At 38.7% G+C, this 19,033-nt stretch overlaps 1 protein-coding gene across 1 annotated transcript in view; it reads right to left on the bottom strand.

Annotated features, from left to right (window-relative positions):
- The window catches only part of NRK (Nik related kinase), a 2,110,367-nt gene that overhangs the window by 1,318,880 nt on the left and 772,454 nt on the right, over positions 1-19,033 (bottom strand). Inside the window, exons 5-6 of the mRNA XM_044057244.1 lie at positions 5,229-5,339; positions 4,594-4,684 (exon numbers count right to left, since the gene is read on the bottom strand). Coding sequence (XP_043913179.1) covers positions 4,594-4,684; positions 5,229-5,339 — 202 coding nt within the window. The remainder of the gene's footprint in view (positions 1-4,593; positions 4,685-5,228; positions 5,340-19,033) is intronic.

Here is a 19,033-nt window from a genome sequence, read left to right as displayed (position 1 = left end):
CCTTTTTCTACCTATTATCCCTGCTATAAATAAACAACAACACAGCATTTAAAATATTTTAAATTGACTGTTTCTCTTCACTAGAACAGTACCTTACTGTACTGTGGTGGTTTCACTTTCAAAAAAAAAATTTATCCTGCCCTGGAAAAGTCTCCAATTCACTGATGTCATTAAGGCCACTGAATACAGGTAGTTTTCTGGCAAATTCCCTTCCCAAACTGACAACCATAACCATCCTAAAAACCGACCCATGCTGTGATGTCACAGTTCCCTGCTCCTTCCCCTATCCATACAGAAAGTAAAGTCTAAAACAAGAAAAAAGTAAATGAGTCAAGTCTCTTGCTGTGAGCTGTCAATCACAGCAGGTAACAGCTCAAATTATCCTTAGCACTTTGACAGCTAGGGAAGTTAGGACTGAAGGGGGATGGGAGATGAGTCAAAGTAGTACAATTCAGGCTTCACAAAAAAAACGCAATTTAGCCATTCTAAAAAGAAGCAGCAGTAAAAAGCAATTAGTCTCTTCTGTGTTATTTGCACTGTTTGTGTTTTAAGTAGTCATTGAACGGCATGAAATGTTACTTAAAACCAACTGACTGAAAGACAGCAGTGTATGCATATAAAATCAATGCAGTGACAGGAACTTTAAGAAGAAAGAGGCCTGTGTGATGTAACTTTTTACAGATGAGCACTACATTGTGGGATACCTAGAGGCAGACTAAACAAGGCAGAGCTCCTTGCTAACTCCGCCTACTCAGAGGTGATCTCTGCCTGACATACAAGGCCATGTCCAACCCAGAATTGATGGACATGCTCCACCTAAAGAAAACCATATCCCCTCGAGTCACACGCTCCATGGATCTAAACCTCACCACAACAATAAATAGGACATGCTGGAGGGATAGATTCCTGTCCCAGAGACTTCCCATGCTCTGGAACAAGATTCCAATCTACATTAAGCAGAGCTCCTCGCTAACCCTCTTCAAGAGAAACCTTGACGAGTGGATGGGAAACAAAGTTTACCCCAGGGATCACTTCAATGGCTCTGCTGGACAGAGGCACAGGGAACTAATCTAAGGGGGCGGCGAAAGCCAACACATTCCAGCTAGGCTTATAAATGCCTTCGGGCAGATAGCCTAGTACCTACCTATGAACCTAATTACTTCAAGATGCCAGATCCCATGTGGTCAGACACAGAAATTACGTATAAAAATATTTAAAAACCTTTAAATAGTCCCAGAGTGGTGTAAAATGTATAAAACACCAAACCATGATGAAATAAACATGTTTTTTTGAGTCTGTGGGTATGGTTCTCCTTTAAGGACAAAGTCAGGCAAATATCTTTGATTTCCTCACAAGGTTAAGTCAGCAAAAGTCTGTCTTTTTTAACCTCATTTTATTACAAACCCATATTTCATAAATGTGATTGATGCTTTAAAGTCTCCCATTTATTCACTAATTTCAGTGTTGCCTGTCTTCTTTCTGTTTATTTCCATCTCCTAACTCCAGATTCTGGTTCAATTCCATGGTACTTCTGATTCTTCTGGTCAACTCCCATGCTTTTCTTGGTCTTTAAAGAATCTTCTTTTGGAACAGTGGAAAAGGTTTCACTGGCAAAGTAACTCCTTATGCTTTATTATCAGAAAAATAAGCAGAGTCTCCTTCTGCTTAATGGCTCATATTTGTTGGACAAACTTTCGCATTTCCTCCTTTGCCTGTTAAGCATCAAAAATGTCTTTGATCCACTAGGAAAAATATTCTGGAGACAGCTGGAAGTAGTAGCTTGCATCTCACACCTGCTTGTCAACATTTCTTAATTACTGGGATACATTTCCTTCTCTTCTGCCCGATGTACAGTGAATAATCATTTTTAACAAACACTCTACTGTCTCTAAGTTTTAATACTTTGTCCTTTTGCCACAGTTTTGTCAGGATCAAGTCGTTCTGCTTTACTAATACAGGTCTTGGCTGCTTTCTCATGTCCAGATTTGCAGCTTACACATGGTGTGCCCTTTCAATTAACAGTTCCTGTTGTGGAATACTAGTCCAGTTGCTTATTTGTGCCTTCATAAAATTAATGCAGTCTATTCCTTTTAGCTTCTCTGGTACAGCATAAAATCTCAGATTTTCCCTGCATGCTCCGCCCTCTAATTCAACCATTTTGTGAAAAATCTCTTTTGAGCAATCTCATACTCAACCAGTCTTTTCTTCATTTCGACCTCTGATTCTTGCAGTTTTATCAACTCAACTGAGTATCTGTTGAAAGCTTTTTTCCATTTATTCCATCCTTTTATCTAAGTTTTTATAATCCTTCACTGTCTCATTTATTTTAATCAGCTCTGAGCACATCTGACTTATTTTTTCCTCTAAATTTCTATTAGTCATGTCTTGTACCAAAGCTGGAGCTTAAACTGCTTTTTGCTTAATAGCTGCAGGATTCTTCCCAGTCAATATTTTCTCCATCTTTTCTAGCCGACTTTCTTTCAGGCCCTCTTAGTTTCTTCTTTGAAAGCATCCAGACAGCGTACTTACTAGCCATTTCAGTCAAGCTGACAATATCACTGGCTGTTTCTCTGTTTCTGTTTTCATACTGGAAGAGATGAAGCTAAGCTGTTGATCAGTGTGCAGACATCTTGGAAGTCCTCGATAGATGAAAAATAAAACAAAATAATTATGTTTGAGAGAGAAAGGGGTGACAAAAAAAATAAGTTATGTACTCACCATAACGTTCCATATGAGTTGTTCATCTCGCCTTCATTCTTACGGGTGGGTTCAGAGCCGATCATCGGCTCTGAGTCGGCCTACTACAAAGCTCGAGATCTTCAAACAGCTCGAGGCAAAGTCCCTATCCCATGATGCACCTAGAGTTATCTCAGATTTTGTTTGCTGCGTATAATAATACCATGTGTCATTCTATCACTCTTTAGGAGATTCCAGAAAAGGTATGCCAGTGGCAAAAACAACACTGTCTAAATGGTTATCTGACTGTGTCACATTTGTTTATTCAGCTGCTAATATGCCCTTATAACACAAAATTAAGACTCATTCTACCAGAGCAGTGTCCACATCTTCTGCCTTTTCTGCTATGCTTCCTCCAGACATTTGTGCAGCAGCCACTTGGTCAAAACCCCTCATACCTTTATCACTTATTACAAAGTTGACAAGACCTCCAGGGATAGGGCCTCCTTTGTGTTTACTGTCCTAAAAAGCATACTCTGGTGGGCCACCAAGAAAGATGGTGCTTGGGACGCTACCCATCTTTAACAATGAACGACAAGATAGAACAACTTCACATAAAGAAGTTATGTACTCACCATAATGTTCCATGTGAGGTGTTCATCTCACCTTCATTCTTACTTCCCACCCTCCTACCCGCTCCAGGGTTTTTCAAGGACCAAGATACTAGATTTTTCCTGGTTGCTCAATCTTTTTATGGTTTTCTCCTAAAGAGTGATAGAATGACACATGGTATTATTATACACAGCAAACAAGATCTGAGATAACTCTAGGTGCATCATGGGATAGGGACTTGGCCTCGAGCTGTCTGAAGACCTCAAGCTTTGTAGTAGGCCGACTTGGAGCCGAGGATCGGCTCTGAACCCATCTGTAAGAATGAACTGCAAGACAGAACAACTTCACATCACCAAATATCAGGATCAGAGTCAGTTAAACTATCATGAGAGGAAAAAAATGTAAAACACTGAATCAAAATGCTGGAAGCAACATTTGGAAGAGCAAAACAGTGTGAAATAAATGGAAAACATGAAATGTAGGAAAAACAACACAAAAACAGAATAATTAGTAAGCTGGGAACACCCTTTCAATGAAACTGCAATCATGCATGACAAAGAGCTCTGGAGAAAGAAGGCCCTAATGATGAGCATTACAGGTTAAAGGAGTGGAGCTAATGACCTGTGCAAGTTTTAAGATACTGAGCTGCCTGTCTCCTACTTAGAACAGTCCTGCAGTTAAGGACAGAATTCCTTATATCAGATCCAGTCACTGCCTCACTTTGTTCATCTGCACATCAGCAAACAAAAACAGTAACCCCATACAAGATTTAGAGCGTCTTAATGAACACTGGTCCTTCTATTTTAAGGCAATGAAGAGTGCCTTTCTTTACAGAACTGCACAGCTGTTTCAAAGTGAAAACTGATAATAAATGTTTTCTATAGAAAATACTCAGTTCATTTTAACAGATTCGGCGTTGTCAGTACAAGCTTTAAACACAACATCAGAAAATTAACCATTCTTTGAAACCTCTATTAATAAATGTGCATGCTTTATCTCTACATTTCTTCCTATGTATTATGATAACCTATCGGTAATTGAACACTTTGGTAATGCTTTTGACCTGTAATCTGAAACAATAATTACATATTAATGCATTTGAAACATGCTAAATTACAGGTATGTTTGTAAGCAATACATTTACTAAAGTAAAAATGATTAAATTAGGGTCATATGCACTTTCGTCAGTGCTACTTTAGGTAAAAAGTTTTATTATGATATTCAAACTGCTAGTCAAAATGGATACCGACAGTTGTGAGCCTTTAACATACTCAAGTGCTATACAGTATGACAACAAATACTCACCCAACTTTACCTCTGCATTTTCAGTGAGCAAAACATTCTGTCCTTTAATATCTCTATGGATAACATGCTGAGAATGGAGATGCAATAATCCCTAACAATGCAAAAAATATATAGATATATTAGCGCATGCCCAGCCTGTCACAGAAGGCAAAACTATTAAAAAAATGCATTATCACATGGGCAACATTCAATAATTTAAAAAAAGAGTGACTGATTTTCCTTATTCCTTAAACTTAATATTTTAAGGGGTTTAAGCAGAACTGTATTAACATAAAAATAAGTGCTGTACAAGAAACCAGTGAAGTATCATTTGAGAAAGTTCTGATCTCTGCCTTCACTCTCTTTACATAAATATTTCTTTACAAAAGCCATTAACGCAATACATTTAATTGTGAAATATCTAAATCACAGAAAATTAGATACATTTCATTGTGTTTTGCTGGCAACCATCAAACTGATTTTTCAAGACAATAATTATGACATTTTCACTTCCTTCTGTGACTCAGCAAAACAGCAGCTGTTACTTTTTACTGGAATCAAAAACTAATTAAAAATGTGCCTGTATTCATCCAGTCTTATTACACACTGGTGTGTATATGACAGGCATGACTCTTAAGAAATCAAAATAGACTTACCCTAAGGACCTCTCGACAAACATACGCTATCCATTCTTCTTTTAAGCTGTTTCCTTTTGATTTTTTTACCAAATCTGTCACAGATCCTGCTCCACAGTACTCCATTACCAGCTACAGGCAAGAAATCAGACTAAATTAGACTTTAAAAACTGCAACAGGCAACTGTAGACAACAAGCAGTACTGCTTAAATGAGTATTACAACTAGATTTCAGATTTTACTGTCAGCCTTATATCCATCTAGCCCAAAGTATTAAATAAATACTGTAACTGACAAACAGATGCATTTTTTTTATCATTGTTTAAAACCAGACCTCATGTGGCCAGTGGCCTCTTGGCCCCCATTACAGTCCTTTCCACCACTTCATCAGAAACTCCAAACAAATCCAGAACTCAAAACTATGTTTTTTAATGCCCCATATTTGTTGTGGGATGTTACTCCATGCCTTGCGTATAATGTAAATGGGTATGAGATGGACAGATACGGACCCATCTATAGTAGAAAGTCGATTATCCTAACTAATTGGGACAAAGGGTAGTTTGGATAATCAAAATGTTCGTATAATCAAACATACATTGAACTGGATAAAAAAAACTTCTAAAATCTTGTTTTTTTAGCACTCAGGGAATGCACTTTTCAACCATTCAACAAGTCCAGTGGACAACAAAGAATATACTTCACACACAAACAAGCTACAAGTTCAAAAAACATGCACAAGCTAATACGTACAACGTTGACATATTCAGAGTTTATGATTTGTCCTACCCGAAGACTGGGTTTGGATAACTGACGTTTCGGATAACTGTCGTTCAGATAACAGACGCTCTACTGTACATAAAACCTATTAGTCTGAACCAAATCACTAATCTCAACTTCCAAAGAGATTTCTAATATAGCATACCCTGAGAGGTTTGGCTATTTTGGAATTAGTAATAATTCAAAACAGGGGTATTTGGGGAATCTCCATAAGCATGGGGTAGGGGGTGAAGTCTTGAAGAGAAAAATATTTTCATATGGTTTATATGGTCAGCTGAGCCCTAATGAACAATTTTCGTTGAATGGATTTGTCAAGAGACTTTTCAAAAAATAACTACATCTTATGTGGGCACTTCTGCAAATATATGCCATAATATATATATATATATATATTAATATGCCAATCCCACTGTGGAGGTGCTGTTGTGGTCTCCATCAGCAGACACTACTTTGACAAGAAAATCCTGCATCTAGGGATACAGACACCTCTGCTCACTCAATCTTACGACTATACCAACCCCTGCCTCCCTTAACCGGTATTCAAACCTGGGTCACTGGTGTTGAAGTCAGGGTTACAACCTGTACACCAATGACACACAGAGGTAGTTCTGAATTCTGACTCTTCATTTTTCTTTTTCTGTATTCTTTTTGACCCCATTTTTTATAAATGGTCAATCCTCCATCCAATTAGACATGCCCATATTTTCACTAGTTCACTGTGAATCCATACTCAGTGTTAGGGAAAGAGCTGCTTGCAAACAGGTGCCATTCAGGAATGCAGGAGGGTGCTGTGTGTTCTTTGTTGTCATCCCAGATACTGCTATCCCACTGGGAACAAGTTACTGTATGACCTAATCCTAGCATTGGGTGGGATGATGATGTACCTATATTACCACGGAGCCCACAATGCCATTTCCTTGCAAATGCAGGCTCCCATATGTGTGTTAATCTGGTAATATGAATGCCCAACCCTGGCACAAATACCTGTATCAATCTTCCTCCAAGGAAATGCAGCAGTCTAATGTCTTGTTCCAACCCCACCCACACATCCATGAAGGGTACAGACGCCATCCTCCAACAACTTCATCAAGTGCCCAAGACAAACTTTGGCTGACTGAGCAGTATCCAGCAGTTTATCCTCATCAGGTGGGCTGGACGTATTCCTCACCTTTAACATTACTGAATAAAAAAAGATGTTTTTTTCCTTCCAAAAAGTAAAATATAGAAAGCCTCTAAAAGCAAATTCCTTCACTACGGCATATGATACATTTGCACTTTAAATATACTTGAACATTTGTGCTAAACGGACTTCAACAGTCAACAAATGGAGGTCTCTAATGGCATAAGCCAGGTAGCACACAATGTACTTACGCATACAAGCTGTAAATGCCACTAAAATTTGGACTGTAACTGCTCTCACTATAAAGTTCTGTACCACATTAGATCTCTGTTAGCACTCAGATACTTGTACATATGTGCATATTTAAAGATAATAACAGCTCTTGATCAACTGCCTTGAGGCTTTCAACTTAAACCATACAGCAATCTAACAAATGTCAAACATACTGTTGCTGTTTTATAAAGGCACATCTGTGTTGCAGTGACAACTTACCATAAGTTACAAATACACATCCTTGTCAGCCAAAACGATCCCAAGTCCAGATTCCATTTCACTATAGATGACACATGACACTGGTGTTCTGCAGATAAATGACTAATTCTAAATTTACTAAAACAGTACAGTGTATTACTGGTAAACAGCATATTGGACCAACCCCCACCATTGCATGCAATCACATAGTAAAAAAAAAACAGTCTTTTCCTACCAGTTAGCCAATATGTTACCTGCAGACTCAACCCTAACACAAGCCTATGCATTTCACTCATATGGCAGTGGGATGGGTGGCCAGGAAATGCGGGACAGTGTTGAGTTCAAACTCAGTGGATAGCAAAGTTTCTGTTTCAGGTGCATAAACTGCAAATGAAGTGCAGGCAGACAGACTGCAGTGAAAGGTGTGTGTGCACTGTAGCACATGGATGGCATGTAGAGATTACGTTTAGGTCTAAGGGGAAACTATGCATCTGTCTCTCTGTGCCATCTTATGGAGACAGACAAAGGCACCAATACATTGCAGATGATAGAAGGCACCAAAATAAATATGAAAAAAAAAACATGTATGCAGGTCACTTCTGACCTTACATGTCTTCCCTTGCAGGCAATATATTATCCTATTACTCATCCCCACTACCAAAGATATACTATTTTACACATTCAACTCATAAATAAAGGAACACGGTAAATGTATGCACTATTTTACTTATGATCTCTGTGTCTAAGGCTGTACTGTAAACTGCATGTGTGTCAGGTGCATCTGTAGACAGTTTGATGTATATGCTCTACACAGTGCAAGCCGGATGTGCTGTACTTCAGGCATGCAGAGTATGTGGGATGTAGTGTACATACTCTGCATGCCTCAGTGCATGCTGAGCATACTGTGCACAGTCTGTGCCACAGTGTATATCAGACTTACTATACACAGCATGTTGCTTACACACACCATATGAAGACATACTGTAGAAAGACTAGTGTATGCTGGACATAATATGCAGTCTGTACTATATGCAGAGTGTAAAGTGAAAGTACTGTGGAGCTTTTGCTGCATGCATGCAGTGTATGCTGGATGCTCTGTGCAGTCTATGCCACATATGCAGAGTGCATTGCTAAATGTACTGTACACAGCTTGTGCTACAGGCACACTGTGCATGCCAGATATACTGTACATCACAGCCTGTGCTGCATGCACATACTACATACAAATGCACTATATGAGCCTGTGCTGAATGCAGACAGTGTATGCCAGATGCAAGGTACATCAGATGCACAGCACACAGCCTACGCTGCAAGCACACACAGTGAATGCTGGATGTAGAGTACATAGCCTGTGCTGCATGAATAACATGCAACCTATGCTGCATGCACACAGCATATGCTGGATGTATGGTGCACAGCCTATGATGCACACAAGTGTATGCTGAATATATTGTACATAGCATGTGCTACAAGCACATAGTACATACATGTACTAATAACACAACTTATACTTCAGGAATGCAGAGTATACTGCATGTACTTGGCAAGGACTGTCCTACATGAAATTTACACTGTTTGTAATGTACACAGCTTGAACTACTTGCACAATGTATGACAGATGTACTGTACACAGACTGTGTATGCCAGATATATTTATTTATTTGCAATTTGATTACCGGGGAAGTCCAATGGGCCGAATTGACCCATTTTCAGTGGAGGCCCGTGGAGAAAAGCTTCAAGATGCATTAGACAATTTAGATACAAATGAAAGTTAATATTACACATCTTATGTAAAATATTTACTCATAAATGCATTCAATATCATGCATAGTTAAATTCATTAAGCTTGAAGGTAGGGATCACGCAGTTTCATTTGAGGAAAACAGATATGGGTTAGGTGTGGAAACAGTTTACATACAAACCTTTTAAGAAAATGTAAATACGCTTTACATACACACAACAGTAGAATGCTGTTTACAATATTTACAAGGTTGGGCTGTGTGAGGGTAGCTGTAGGAGGTGAGAGCTTAGAGAAAAGCTACAGAAATTGTTGAGAGCTTGGAAAGGCTCATAAGAAGATAACTATGAGAGTTGTAGAGCTTGGGAACCAGAGCCAGAACCCCCTTGGATTAGGTTGGGTGAAGGTAGATACATTTCCATTTAGTGAACAGGTGTTTGAATAGTTGGGTTTTGAAGTTTTCTAAGTTTGATATGGTTCTTAGTGTGGAGGGAAGGGAATTCCATTTTTTGCCTAGTGAGAAAGATAGGAAAAGTTGGCCAGCAGGACGTTTAGGTTTATGAATAGTAATTAAGTTCTGATTTTCAGGATGTTAGTTGGAGCGGGACAGTTTGTTGGGTGAAATATTAGTCTATGTGCAGTAGTGAGTTGGAGATAGTCTAGGTAGTTTGGGAGTTCAAACCAATTCAGGGATTGTAGGGTTAAAGGCAGTGATGGGTGGTATTTTTAGATTTAGAGGCAAATTTAGAGATTTTGTTGCAGCAGTTTTCTAGTTTAGAGGTGACAGAGGAGTACAGGTTGTTTAGGAGAGGGGCTTCGTATAATAAGGAAGGAAGAAGATAAGTTGAGGCCAGAGTATGCCTGGTAGAGTTGGAGAGAAAGTGATTATTCCTATACAGCATACCTAGCTTTTGGTGGGTTTTCTTAATATTTTGTTGAATATGAATATCAAACTTGAGGTGTTCATCTACAGTAATGCCAAGTAGTTTGGCAGAGGGGACTACTTCTATAGGTGAGTTGGTTTGACTATAGACTTTGAAGTTGTTTTTATTGTAGGAGAGGGTCTTTGTGGGAGGGAATATTAGAATCTTTGATTTATTTGCATTGAGAGAGAGAGAGGTGGTTTTGGCGTATCCAGTTTTCAGTTGTTGAGAAGGCAGTTTGGGTTTTAGTCAACAATTCAGAGAGGTTTGAGGCAGAGCAGACTAAGGTTGAATTGTCTGCGTATTGAATTATTTTAGCATCAGGAATAGCAGTGTGAAAGTTATTGATGAAGATGTTAAAAAGCAGTGGCCCAAGGATGGATCCCTGTGCTACGCCAGTTGGGGTAGGTAGGAAGGAAGAGATGGAGTTCTTCCATTTGACTGCCTGTGATCTGTCCGACAGATAGCTGGAGAACCAGGATAAAGCATTATGTGAGAGATTAAGGTTTGAGAGATGACAGAGAAGTGCTTGTGGGAAACATTATCAAAGGCTTTAGACAGATCGAGTAAAACAGTAGAAACTAAGTGGCCTGAATATCGGGCTTGATTGACAGTTTCTAGGAAAGAGAGTAAAGCGGTTATTGTGCTATGGTCTGGATGGAAGCCATGCGGGGTAGGAGTGAGAAGATTGTTTTGGGTCAGGCAAGGCATAAGTTGGAGGTGGATGCATTTTTCTAGGATTTTGGAGATTGGTGAGAGCAAAGCAATGGGGCGAAAGTTTGAGATGCTGGTATTTTTGCCTCCTTTATGAAGAGGGAGAATATAAGCTGAGCACCAGAGTTTGGGGACGTATGATTCTTTTATGGATCAGTTGATAATGATGCTGATTGGGAGTGCAATGCCATCAGCGGCACATTTTAGGAAGGAAGAGGGATTATTGTCGGGAGCGTTAAAGCAAGGTTTAAGTTTGGACAAAAGTTTTTTTATAAAGTTAGTGGAGATGGGTTTGAGTTCAAACAGATGAGGTGAGTTAGAAGGGGAGAGTGTAGAGCAGTTGGGTCATTATTGGGAAATGTCTTGGTGAGAAGAATAGTGTCTATGAAAAATGAGTTAAATTCAGAGCCTAGTTCGAGATCAGATTTACTTGGGTCAAGACGGGGATTATTCTTAGAGCCTAGATTGAGGAGTGAGTTTACGGAGTTCCAAAATGTTGGGGGGGGGGTTATTGTTATTGGACTGAAGTTTGATATAGCAGGATTTTTTGCCTTTGGTGATTAGTCGTTTTGCATGGTTGCGGAGCTGTTTATATTGTCCAGTTTATTGTTTTGGTAAAGCTTCCATAGTTTGTCTCTGTGGTGCATAATCTGTTTTGTCTCTTTGGATAGCCAAGGACCAGTTTTAGTTTTTATCCTTTTGTTTCTTAGTGGGGCTAGTGAATTTAAAGTATCAAGGAAGACAGTGTTGAAGTATTCTATAGCCTTGTCAAGAGGAAGGATGTTTAGAATTTGCCAGTTCATTTGTCTGAAAATATTTGATAAAGTAGTTGGGTTGAAGCTACTGAGGTTACGAGTTTGAATGTACTGATGCTGGTGTGGGGAGGAGCTAGTTGAGCGATGCATGAAGGCTGGGACGTGGTCGCTAAAGGTATCAGGAATTGTGCCAGAATTGGTTATTTTATTTGGATCTGAGACTAGGATCCAATCTATAGTGGATCCGGGAGAGTTTATTTTGTTAGGTCGAGTGATCGAGAGGATTATTTGAGTGAAGTTACAGAGGTTAAAGGATAGGGAGGGAGAGGGGCAATTGATTTTATTCTATTCAATATTCACATCAGCAAAGATATAAGTTTCACAGTTAATTTCAGTAGAGGCCCATAGGAGAATATTTTTGAGTGTAGGGATATTACCAGATGAGATATATAGGGCAATGATGCAGATATTTTTATGTTTATTTAGTTTTAGAATTCCAGCAGTTAGTTCAGTGTTCTGAAATTGAGGAATTGGAATTTGGAGGGGAATTAAGGTAAAAAGGTTGGAGTAGACTAGGACAGTGCCTCCACCTTTTTTATTTAGTTGGTCATTTCTGAGACAATGAAATCCTGGGGGCAGAATCTCAGAGTCAGAGATAAAGGGTTTGAGTCAGGTTTCAGAGATGGCCAAGATAGCTGGTTGGTTATGGCTTAACCAAGCTTGAAATTGGTGTACTTTGTTGTTTACACTTTGTGCATTAATTGTAAAAATCTTTAGGGTGTTGAGATAGGAGGACGAGGGTAAGGGATGAGTGTTGTTAATAAAGGATGTAGGACCAGGGTTAGGATGGATATCCCCAGCTTGGACTACGTTGTTGAAGGATATATCCTTTAGCCATATTGGTCTGCCAGGCATGAATTTTGGTAGATTGTATAAGTTGGCAGTATATTGACTTTAGAGGAGAAGAGTTTAGGGTGGAATAGGTGCAGAGGGTTAGGCTGAATAAGAGAAGAGGTGATAGAGTAGAAATGGGAGTAAGAGTGAGGGGGGAAGGTGGGTTTGTATGGTAGTTGTCTTTGTAGGTGGTATTGGACAAGCATAGGTGGAATATGAGGTAGCACAGTATAAGGGAAGTAGGAACAGTAAGAGGAGGCTGGGGGACTGAAGGGTGTGATAACTTGAGGAGAGCATGTTGGAACAAAGAGAGAGTGGTATGAGTGGTTAGGAAAATAGAGAAGGCTATGAAGAAGAAAGGGTTTAAAAAGTGGTGGAGGTATTCTAGAGATTTAAGGAAAGAGGAAGGGACTATAATTATTGGGTGGTGTTCAGATTACAGAGCTTAAAAAGGATGGCTATAGGTGGGAGGAGTAATGAGGGGGGAGCTGGTATTGGGTAATTAGGCTAAGAGGGTGGGGTAAGATAGAAGTAAAGCTAAAAGTACTGGGGGCAGGGTAGGGGAGCAGAGTGAGCCCGTAGGGCGAACGGAGTGGGAAAGAACACTAGAGGTGAATATGGCAGAAAAATTATCAACAAAGAAGAGTTGGGCTGTAGTTGGAAGGTATGAGCTAAATATTTCCAGCCAGAAAAAGAAGGCTGTCTTTACAGAGGGTGGTTTAGCAAGGCGGAGAAGATATTTACAGTCTAAGGATATTAACTCATAACCAACTGTTTGTGAAAAAATAAAACTTGTTGGGATTATAAAGAATATCTAGGATTTATATATGGTACACAGCCTGTGCTATATGCAGAATGTGTATACCATATGTACTCTACATAGCCTGAACTGCATGCATACTGTGTATGCTGAAATCAATGGCCCACGCTGTATACATATTGTATACTGGATGCATCAAGCAGGTTTTCTCAATGCAAACACTGTATGCTGTGTAAACTTTTCAAAGTCTATGATACATGCACACTATTTCTGGATGTACTATGCACAGCTGGTATTGCATACATTCACTGTATGGCACATGCGTTGTGCGCAGTCCAGGTCTACGGTGTGCAGTGGATGTAATGTTCATAGTATGTTCTGCATTTACTACATGTGTGCTGCTTGCACACTGCAGAGCAATGTTCTATGTACTACACACAGCATATTTTTATTTGTAAAACTCCAAGAACCTTAAATGCAATCCCCAGAATAGCAAGACAAAGTACAAATATGCAGAACATGTATCAAGTCTAAGGCCTGCAGTACCTCAGAGTATTCCTTATACACAGATGCAGCAATCTCAAAGTTACTATTTTTATGACCACAACTCCAGTGAATTTACAATGATCTCTATGTTAAAGAAGATAAATACTGCATGCCGTGCATGGATTTAGACCTGATGACGCTCTTTTAAGGGTGAAAGAGCTAATCTGTTTTTCAATCAAGAAGATTTGCTTTGCTTGATTACTCTGAAGTCTCAACGGAGCTTATCTACAGTGCATGGTTCTTTTTTCCTAACTTTTTTAGGGTTCTCAGTCAACAGCTTTAATGCTCACAAATACCAGTTCTCCTTTGGTCTATATGATTATACAATGAATAATGATCAATGAGATTGTTTAAAATACAAAACAATGAACAAAATCCTTGGTGGTTACCATTACTGCCAACCAAATCATCAAGAAAAAAATGTAATCACAAATGAAAATCAACAGGCTACATTTGTGATAACCAAAACAAAAATGTGGGGGCTTCACTGCCCACAAACAACTTTAAATTAATACGCCAATTCCAGGGTTGCACAACCTCCTTGAAAAAGGAAAAATAACCTGGATCATGAAATTGTTAATCTGCTGAAGCTCAAATGTCACATAATTTTACTGGTTTAATACCAAAACATTGAACATATAAACCTAAAGCTATCAAAACTGTGGTTTACATGTTCAATGCTTGGAATATTAACTAGGTTGGAATATCGACAACTTAATTAAGGAGAAATCGCATCTGATTTCGCAAACCTCATCACCTGTACAGCACTGCATACAGACCCCACACCCCCTGCAACTTATATATTCCATCTCCAAGATCGCACTACAGTGCGGAAAAGGGTACATCTCCTGATCCGCATTGTCCCGCAATCTCAATATAAACATCACCCACATATGAGTGAATGCACAGTGGCATTCGTTTAACAGGGGACTTGCAGAACTGATGGCTGGCAATATGGAAATGGGTCAACTAATGTTCGGCATTTCCAAAGTCGCCTGTCATTCTGCATTTTAATAGTAAACCTAATTTTACCAACTATACCATCAATTAATATCACTGTCATTTCAGTATGCAACAAATCTTATATCTAGGTGTATGTGTATGTGTATGTGTATATATATATATATATATATATATATATATATATATATATATATATATATATATATATACATACACACACACACACACACATATACACACACACACACACACAGTGGATAGAAAAGTGTACACAACCTCTGTTAAAATGCCAGGCTTTTGTGATGTAAAAAAATTAGACCACAATAAATTATTTCAAAACTTTTCCCACCTTTAATGTGACCTATAATTTGAACAATTCAATTGAAAAACAAATAAATCTGTTAGGGAAAAATATAAAAAATATAAAACGTAGCATAAGCTGGTTGCATAAGTGTGCACACCCTCAAACTATGAATTCAAATGAATTGTACAGGTTATAGGTCACATTAAATGTGGGAAAAGTTTTGAAATAATTATTGTGGTCTCATTTTTTATTATTACAAAAACGTGGCATTTTAACAGGGATGTGTACACTTTTTATATCCACTGTATATATACTCATATATATATATATATATATATATATATACACACACACACATATATATACACACACACACACACATATATATATATATATATATACATACACACACACACACACATACATATATATATATATATATATATATATACACACACACACATATATATATATATATATATATATATATATATATATACACACACATATATATATATATATATATATATACACACATACATATATATATATATATATATATATATATATATAGTTCCTCTTTAGAACGTCACATGGCTGAAATCTTGAAATTCATATGGCCAAAGCCATATGCTCGAAATTCAGAAACTCGACCTTCTGAAAGGGTACTACAAAAAAAAAAAAAAAACAACGAAACACAAAACAATGTTTCTGCAGCGGGGCAAGCCCCCTGCGACCCTCACAATCCCCCAGCTACTTATTTATTCTAACTCCGAGATCGCACTACAGCTCAGAAAGGGAAATCTCACAGTCTGCACTGTATGCCGATCCCCATTCAGAAGGTCGAACTTCTGAAATTTTGAGCATATGGTCTCGGCCATATGAATTTCAATATTTCAGCCGTTCGACCTTCTAAAGGGGAAATATATATATATATATATATATATATATATAGGGGAGCGCTACAGAATCCTGAAAGCCCAAAATCCTGAGACCAAAATCTCGAAAGTTCAAAATACTGAAAACAGACAGGATACCAACACTTACTATATTCCAGCACAAGTACATGAATGTATGTTTTGCCCATTATCTAAGCATCAGTAATGGATCATGCAACAAAATTTTATAAGATGGTACCCCTTTGAATAGTTAATGCAAACTCCATTGCAAAAGAACAGTACTGCTGTTTTCTAGAGTAAGAATTTCATAAGAAATTCTTACTGACCAAGGTTATTCATGTCCAGAGCAATGCATGTAATTTGTCAATCTTTTTAAAGAGAACTGCTAATGGGCTACATTAGCACTTTAACAAATCTAGTTTACGTTATGAAAGGCTACAGAAGTGGATGGAGACACATGGACCAATTGCTTCCATATTTTCCCTTTGTTGTAATAGAAGTACCTCAAGCCTCAACTAGATTCATACCATATGAAATATTATATGGCAGAAATCCCTGAGATTTGCTAAACATTGCAAAAGAAATATCAGAAGAGGAAATCACTGCCTTTAAAAGTGTGAAACACAATTTTACAGATATGCAAGGCTGCCTTTACTAAAAGAACATATGGCGAGAGAGAGAGAGAAAGACCGACAGAGAGAAAACAGGAAATACAGCATAGCAAGGATAAGACAAATAATGCTCACCTCAGAGGATTCAAACCAGAGGACAAGTACTTCTGAAAACTATTTCCTTGCAAAGTGACAAGGACTTTTTAAAACTGTAAAAATGCAAGTACATTATAGGGAGAAACAACCAGGAAAAGGGACCCAGAACAATTATACAGTATAAATGTTCCACAACCTTGGAGAGAAACTGAAGTTTATGTAGTAAGTATACTTGCAGAGAAAGCTGATCTCAGTCAAATATTTAAAACTAGATGTCTCCTTTATAAGTAAATGAGTGTGTATACAGGAATAAAGTGCTGCAACCTACCTGCATGATGTAATAATGTTTTATGAAGACCGGGAAAGCCATTTCCCTAAATTTTAAGGTGTTGTGATTCCCTGGATCAAGATGGATTGACTAGTAAAACCAGCGAAGTGCAAGTCAGGCACTGCAGAAGGTCACTGCTTGGGTTCTGTCAGGGAACTGCATAGAAAAAAACAGTTCTATCTCATGGACAGGATCTATTTTTATGCAGAAGGAACATTTGTGCTTAATTGGTTGGAAGCGTATAACTTAACGGCCACTCTTTTACAGTAAAGTAAGATGTAAGGGGGACAGGGTGTCACAAATGTGAAAGCAGGGGATAGGTATTTAGAGAGCAGAAGGAAGAAAAAGGATGAAGAACTTAACAATGCAGCAAACAAGGGCAACTCATACCATAGCTTGACAGTATTACTTTACAATACACTGGATTCTACACTGATTTTGCAGTAATACATAAAAGGAGAGTTGACACTGGCCCATGTTTCTGTTATAACACAAATGATAAAAAGGAGAACAACATTTAGGTGAATGGGAATAAGTTGCTCAAGAAAGACAGAAAATGGAAAAATGGAAGTGGAATGGCAAGCTTCACAAAAGAATGGATTAAATGCAAGGTCAGAAAGGAACAGAACACCATCCCATGAACGGGGAAAGGGAGTGGGTAGGCTCAGAACTTAGAAAAAGTGCCTCATCAGTTAAACTGCATGTGAGCATGTAATGTGTGGCTGTGTGGATGCACACAGGCATACGTGTGTGCACATGCATGGGCGAGCTAATGTATAATTACTATGCAGCATCTACCAAACACAGCAAGGGAAGAAGCTGAGAGACTCAGGGAGAAAACAAAGGCGTAGGGTAGAAGGAAGAAGGTAATACTCACAGTGGATATGATAATACCAGAAGCACACTTAGGCAATTCTGAGTTCCAGACTAGAGATGGAGCAGAAAACGGGGGGGGGGGGGGGGGGTACAAACCTGTTAACCAAAAGGCAGTAGCAGAAAGTCATGAAAATACTCTTAAGAGGAATGTTGGCTGCTTTTCTAAAGGACGACAGTCTCCAGGACTGAAGCCAATATGGGTATATGATCCAATTTTTATGAGTATTTGAAAATGAAATCAGCAGAATGTTACTAGTAGAAATGGATGACGTGACTTCATCAAGGTTTCAGTTTTGACCCACACAAGTAGCTGGTAGCATAACTGGAGGGCTCTGGGTTAAGGAAAGACTAAGGAAATGAAAAGCTGCATGTTGAATAGCAGAATACAGAAGGCTGTGCTGAGATGAAAGAAATAAGAAACAAAGGAAGGAAGTGGCTAAAAAGTACAGCAGGCTTAGTCCTGCCTCCAGTACCTGAAAGTGCATTTGATAGTTTTTGAGCTGATAATACACTGTTGGGAGGATGAGTCATAGGTTCATAGGTGTGCACTAGGCTAATGACCCTGGAGCCTTTACAAGCCTAGCCCATAGAAGTGCCCTGGCATCATGCTGCCCAACGTTAGTTCCTAGTGCCTCTATCAAGTACAGCCACTGGAGTGATCCCTAGGGTGAACTTTCTATTTCCCATCCACTCATCAAGATTTCTCTTGAAGACAGCCAGTGAGGTTCTCTGCTTGACATGTATGGGAAGTCTATTCCAGAGCACGTTATTCTCTGGGTTATGAACCTGTCCCGCTAGTATGTTCTGTTGATTGTGGTAATGAGGTCAATTTCTCTGGAGCATGTGGTGTGGAGGAATTGGGATTTCTTTAGATGTAGCATTTATAACAGAGCTGGGTCAGACATGACTTTTTAAGTCAAGCGGAGATAGCCTCTTAGTAGACTATATGAGACAGAGCATAGCTGGAGTTTTTTTGAGTCTGTCCATGTAGGATGTGTTTAAGGCCTAGGATCCTCTTCATGAGGTACTTTTGCGGATGTGTCTAGTGAGGT

This window comes from Protopterus annectens, chromosome 15.part0 (assembly GCF_019279795.1).
Source record: "Protopterus annectens isolate FY-2018-M chromosome 15.part0, PAN1.0, whole genome shotgun sequence".
Lineage (NCBI taxonomy): Eukaryota > Metazoa > Chordata > Ceratodontiformes > Protopteridae > Protopterus > Protopterus annectens.
Note: the sequence above shows the minus strand (reverse complement) of the source record. Positions and strands in the feature narration are given on the sequence as shown.